This window comes from Glycine max, chromosome 3 (genome assembly GCF_000004515.6).
Source record: "Glycine max cultivar Williams 82 chromosome 3, Glycine_max_v4.0, whole genome shotgun sequence".
NCBI classification, from domain to species: Eukaryota; Viridiplantae; Streptophyta; class Magnoliopsida; order Fabales; family Fabaceae; genus Glycine; species Glycine max.
The window spans coordinates 24,227,760-24,234,161 of record NC_016090.4 but is presented as its reverse complement, the minus strand read 5'-3'; the positions used below and the strand labels follow the sequence as shown (position 1 = coordinate 24,234,161).

The 6,402-nt window shown below is 34.5% G+C and overlaps 1 protein-coding gene across 1 annotated transcript; it reads right to left on the bottom strand.

The window, feature by feature from the left end:
- Positions 1-3,568: 3,568 nt before the first annotated feature.
- Positions 3,569-6,178, bottom strand: LOC100779898 (uncharacterized). The gene is made up of 3 exons (XM_003522160.4): positions 5,895-6,178; positions 5,294-5,443; positions 3,569-4,148 (listed from the first exon to the last, which is right to left on the bottom strand). The coding sequence occupies exons 1-3, from the start codon at positions 5,904-5,906 to the stop codon at positions 3,687-3,689; spliced, it is 624 nt and encodes a 207-aa protein (XP_003522208.1). The 5' UTR covers positions 5,907-6,178; the 3' UTR covers positions 3,569-3,686.
- Between the last annotated feature and the right edge of the window lie 224 nt (positions 6,179-6,402).

Here is a 6,402-nt window from a genome sequence, read left to right as displayed (position 1 = left end):
TATTCCCCCTGACACAAGTGATTTTCCTATTCAGTTATCTGATTCTATAGTTGATACTACCATTGGTGCATCATCTACATTGTCTTCTCCTCCCTTAAGAAGATCAATTAGAACATCAAACCCTCAACCTTATCTTTCTGACTATATTAGACCGCAACCTAGACAAAGATCTCATCCTATCCAGGACCATTGCTCTCTAGTCCATCTCAACCCTCTTTATAAGGACTTCATTGCTCAAGTTTCCACTACTTATGAGTCACAATTTTATCATCAAGCTCTCCCTTTTCTAGAATGGCGCTAAGTCATGACAATCAAGATCAAAGCTTTAGAATCTAATAACACATGAGCCTTGGTTCCCCTTCCAGCTGGAAAACAATGCATTGGCTGCAGATGGGTGTATAAGGTGAAATTCAAACTTGATGACATTGTGGATCGCCACAAAGCCAGATTGGTAGCTAAGGGCTACACACAACAGGCTGGCATAAACTTTTCTGATACTTTCTCCCCAGTTGCTAAACTTACATCAGTTAGAGTTCTTTTGGCTATTGTAGTTGCTAAAAATTGGTCCATCTTACAACTTGATGTGGATAATGCTTTCCTTAATGGCAATCTATTTGAGGAAGCATATATGGAACTTCCAAAAGGGTACAATTCAGTTGATAAAACTCTTGTTTGCAGACTCAACAAATCCCTTTATGGCCTTAGACAAGCTTCTAGACAATGGTTTTGTAAATTCTCAACAACATTAATTGCTAATGGTTTCTCTCAGTCAAAGAATGACTATTCTCTCTTTACCATTGGCAAAGGTGCTTTCTTGGTTATCTTGTTAGTATATGTAGACGATATTCTACTTGTTGGCCCAAGTGTTGCATGTGTTCATTCTATTCTGGCCAAACTTCAAGCTCTGTTCAAACTAAAGATCCTTGGTCCCTTAAAGTACTTTCTGGGACTAGAAATTGCAAAGTCCAGCAAGGGCATTGTACTGACTCAGAAAAAATATGCTCTTTCCCTGTTAGAAGATACTGGCTTCCTTGGCTACAAGCCATCTTCTCTTCCAATGGATCCAAATTTAAAGCTTAGTATGCTTAATGGTGAGTTACTGACTGATCCCTCAATGTATAGGCGTTTACTTGGTCGCCTAATGTACCTAACTATTTCAAGGCCATATATTACTTTTCCTGTTAACAAACTGAGTCAGTACATGCAGAATCCAAGGACAACTCATCTAGATGTTGTGCATCATCTCCTCCAATACATCAAAGGTACTTCAGGTCAGGGTCTTCATTTTCCAACAAGCAATTCCTTCAATTTGTCTGCCTATGCATATGCTGATTGGGGAGGATGCTTGGACACATGCAGAACAACATCTGGTCCTGTGTGTTTCTAGGAGATACTCTAATATCATGGAAATAAAAAAACAACCCATTGTGTCTAAGTCTTCTGCTGAGGCAGAATATCGGGCACTTTCCTCAGTATCCAGTGAAGTGATTTGGCTAAGAAGACTTTTACTGCACTTTGAGATTATTGTTCCTTCTGTCATGCTTTTCTATGATAGCAAATCTGCCATAGATCTAGCATCTAATCTAACTCACCATGAACAATCAAAACACATTGATATCGATTATCACTTCATTCGTGAGTTAGTGCAGTCCAACATCCTCAAGCTTGTTCATGTGAAATCTCAGCATCAAGTTGTAGATGTCTTCACAAAGCCTTTACTGCTTCTAGCTTTCTCTTCTTTTATTCGCAAGTTGGGAATTATTAACATTTACTCTCCAACTTGAGGGGGGGGGGGGGTTTACAGTTGTATAAAGGGATGGAAGTTAGTTAGAATAACTGGCAATTAGTTAGGATAACTGGCATAGGAAGTTAGTTATTGTTATCAGTTAAGCTGGTTAAAATACCTTGTATATAATCTTGTATCTCCTCATTACCAATAATAAGAATTTGAGAATTCACCTACTACTCATATCTCTATGTTAATAATGGGGAAACATACTCCTGTATTGTAGATAAAAAGTACAAAGGTCCTGTGTCTTTGATAAGTCAAGAAAGTCGTCTAGGCATCGTAACCCCAATGTCATAGGGGGTTATAAGCAATATCATCAATGTTCCCCATCCTATGGAACATCTCTGCCTACTCGATTCGTGAACACATACAAAAGGAATCAAAACTAAAGGATTGAGGTTCTCACAAGCCTCATTCATTCATCAATCTTAATAAACCAAACACACACAATAATCAATGGGGGAAAACCTAGTGTTTGACCTAAGTATAAGACTCAACCTTAAACTTTAATCAGACATATGGATTTGCATGTTCATCAAGAATTACTGGAAAGTGATGGGAGCTTGTATACCCTTCACAAGGTACTGACATCCACGTCGTAATCATCATCATCATCATTCTCGAAGAAAGGGCTCCTTGCCATCTAAGGCACATAGCCGCACCAAGTGGTGATTGTTGAGCAGTTACCAAGTTGACTTATGCCACTCGTCTCAATTACAAGGCTCTATTTTGACCATAACAATGCTCACACAACAAGACCTATAGTAAATTTTAAAAGAATTTTTTTTCTTTAAATATGTTGGATATTTTTACTAACATGTGTCATTTTTATCAACATATGAGACCTTTTTTACTTTATAAATACTAATAACAAATATTTTTTTGTTTGTGGACCTAAATCGTAAGTTTTAGTTACTAGTCAGCCCTTATGTTCACCACTTAGTACCTTTATCCTCAAGGCCTGAACCATAGTTCCCTGTTTATCACAAGGAAACCTAGGACTTTTCTCTAAGTTCATCGACTACTTTATGTGAATTTCCGATAGAGACTCAAGAATCATTGAACTCAATGATTACAAAAGTACAACATACTTCTATCTCAAGTCATTATTCACAGTAATTATAATCATCAGATGATTGAATAAACATGATGACAACTTCAAACATGCAGTAATAATAAAGAATATGCGTATGCAGTCCTTTTATACACATAATTCCCTAAGTTAAATTTATTTTCTTTATCTTTCCTTTTTCTAACTAATTAACTCAAATTATTAAAAGAGGTATACTTTCTAAAATATCATAAATGTTACAAAATATATGTTGTATAAAATAAATAATTTCCTAATATTGGAAGTTTCCTTTCTGATGTGGAAGATTAGATTGGATTGCAACCACAAAGCATACTGATAGTTTTCCATAAACCGAGTTTGAAAGCTAACAGTGAAAACCCCATTTTTTCGGATGTGGAAGATTAGATGAAACTACAAGTCTACAACCATAGAAGCATGTAATAACTCTTTCTGGGTAATGGTAGGTAACTGTTGTAACTTGTAAATTTTGTAAGGCTTTTAAATTTATTGTGTGGGATCCATTTGAATTAGAAAAAAGAAAAACTTAGCTCTGGACTCTTTCTGGAAGCTTTACATAATATTTCAATTCGTAATGAACTGCTTTCGTCCGTGGCAATTGTATTGCAGACTTAATATTTTTTTAGACACCCTTGGTATAGCATGCAGATTTAGTATGGAGTGTAAAATAGATTCTAAGTCCTTGAAAATTAGTGAACAAACAAGAGAGAAAAATTGAGATTATGAAGCAACAGTTAAAGAACTCCAAGATCCTTGGAATGAAATATACAGGAAATGAGTAACAAAGGGCGATCATCATTTGTTGATTTATCTGCACAAACAACAAATTATTGGTGCTGCATATTCATTGCTTTGCTCCAATGCTTTATTTGACTCTCTTCCACAATCTTCACCTAGTGAAGTTGATGAACTATGAGCAGCACCTTGGCCACCAACAAATAGCGAGTTGGACTCCTGAACTTGGGAGAAATCATTAGGTCCATAAATGGTTGAACATTGATTATTCCTTCTGTGAGTACTTGCAGCTCTTCTCTCTGCCACAAGATAGTGACCAAGAGAGGGAGCAACATTCACACTCACTGCATCAGTAGATAGCATTGAACAAAGTGAGAACAACCAAGGCCTCAGCTTGTTAATCTTTTTGTTGTCCTTTGAGGGTTCCACCAATATTCTTCCCCTGGTTGATCTCCTTGATAGTTCTAGGAAGCTAGAAATACCAATAAGGCTGCCAAGAGTGATGCTCTTATCGCGGAAGAATGATCCAGTGGACTAAACCGACCCATATTAAGTTAGCAAAATGACTCACGAAAAATGCTATGAACATGCATAATCTAATCTAAAATTTCTGTTGAAAACTTAAAATTACATTTGTGCAATTATTATATTAGAAATTTAGAATTTTTCTAAAGAATCTATGGCAAATGCACGTCTTCATGAGATGTTATGTATTTGATTTGTGTTTACTGTTTAGGATATAATTTCTCCTTTCTCACACTTGAGTCCTGCTTTCTACTAATTGAATAAAATTTTCAAAATCCTTTCAATAGAAGACATAAATTTGAACGAAGCAAGTATTATTTCAATTGAGCTATAATTCAATGTGGCTAACTTGTCTTAAAAGAAAATGACAAATAAAATCAATGCCATCTTGTCTTAAAGAATGATGTGCCAGGGCAAGGCCATGCTCTGGATCCCATGGGAACCAAGTAGCAATGGCAATACAGAAGAGATTGAGAATCCAAAAGAGAACGACAAGAAAATAGATTTGCTTTATGGGTGTGTTTTTTTACATGAAGTTTCCTTTTCCTGCTCAGTTCTTGTTTGGACTGATTCAAAAGTTAAGAATAGTCCCATCTTCATGAATGAGCAAAATAATCACAACACAAAGTACATAGTCAAGCCTTGGTTCAAACCAGTAGGAGAGAAAAAATGAAGTACCTTTAATTTGTTTCTTCCTTTTTCTTCCACATTATTATTATTTTTATAATTAAGTATATAAATAGAAAAAAATGACTACATACTTATACAAAATCATTCAATCACAATCCACTGTGTGTATGATGATTTTTAAAATAATTATCTTAAAATAATTTAATTGGTGATTTGTGATTGAATCACGGTCTAAAATAGTTTTACCCTGTTAATATATAAGCATTAAACTCATAAATATTCAAACATACATAAGGCATGTCCTGTTAGAGGGTTTTTACTTTTTACGACCAGAAAATAACCATGGTAGATCTAATCACCAAGCAATGGGTAGTTTCTTGAATTGATGCTAATTAAAAAAGGAAAATGACAGACACAAAACATTTCAACAGTCACTCACTCTTTCTATGAGAAATACAGAGAACAAAACAAAGTTGGTGCGCCATTATTCACCATTATACATTAGTTGAAAGAAAATTACTTGCCTGTGTGTCAAGATCTGAGGAAGAATCAGTTGAACGGGTGGGAGAAGCAGTGAGCATAGTGCTGAAGGAGACTGATCCAGAGAAATCACCATTTCTTGCTAACCCAATTCTTTCATTGAATAGTCTCAAACCCAAAGGCCACCCTTCTTCCTGCATCATCACCAAAACCACTCAAAGGATACATAAAAAAACACAAAAAGACAGAGAAAATGATAAAATTATTTTGTTATAAACAAATAAGGTCACCCGAAGCACTATCAAGGAGAGTAGATTATCTTGTTTTTAGTATTATAAAAAAAAGGAGGAGCAGACAAAAAGGACATTGAAAGAGTTATATTAAGGAAGAAATTATGATAATTGATAAATAAAATCTCTGAAAACTTAATCTTCAACCGAACAGAATAACGTTTTATGAACTATGATCTATGTAAAGCATAGAAATTTGTTGCTGTTTGTTCGTATAACCAAAACTCTTCGATAATTTAAAAGCAACGGCTTTATAAAAGCATTATAGTATATGAAATAGCATCAATCTTTGCATGCAACTTTGTGTGTGAGTGAGAGCGAGGGAAAGATGGAGAAAGAGAGAGGAAGATTGTACCTGCAGAGCCATTACTGAGTTTGAGTGAATTGGATGTGTTGGAGTGGAATCAATGATACGGAAATGAAATACTAGGAAGAAGAGTCCAGAGCAATCACTTGAGAGAAGAAAAAAAAAATTAAAATATGTTTAAGGTGGTCAGTAAATGATTGAATTTTGTTCTTGGTCTCTCATAAAAAAAAAATTATTGTTTAGAGTATATTGAAACTTTTATTTTAAATCTCCTATGATAATTAAGTGATAGCATTATACCTTACAAATTATTTTTCCTAACATTATCAATGGTATTGTGTTATAATTAAGTGATAATATTATACCTTAATGGTCAATAAAGACTTAAGCCAAAAGTTTTAATATTTGGGAGACTCAGAAGAATTAAAAAATTTACTAAAAATCTAACATAAAATTTATTCATTTATCATTGACCTTAAATATATTTTAGAAAAAAATAAAAAGTAAAAGAAAAACTTTCATATTCTATCCTCTGACCAAGGCAACACAAAAAGAA

Coding starts and splice junctions, on each gene's coding strand:
- LOC100779898 (XM_003522160.4), bottom strand. Junction 4,149..5,293: donor CCTCAGATCTTGACACACAG/GCAAGTAATTTT, acceptor GGGTCGGTTTAG/TCCACTGGATCATTCTTCCG.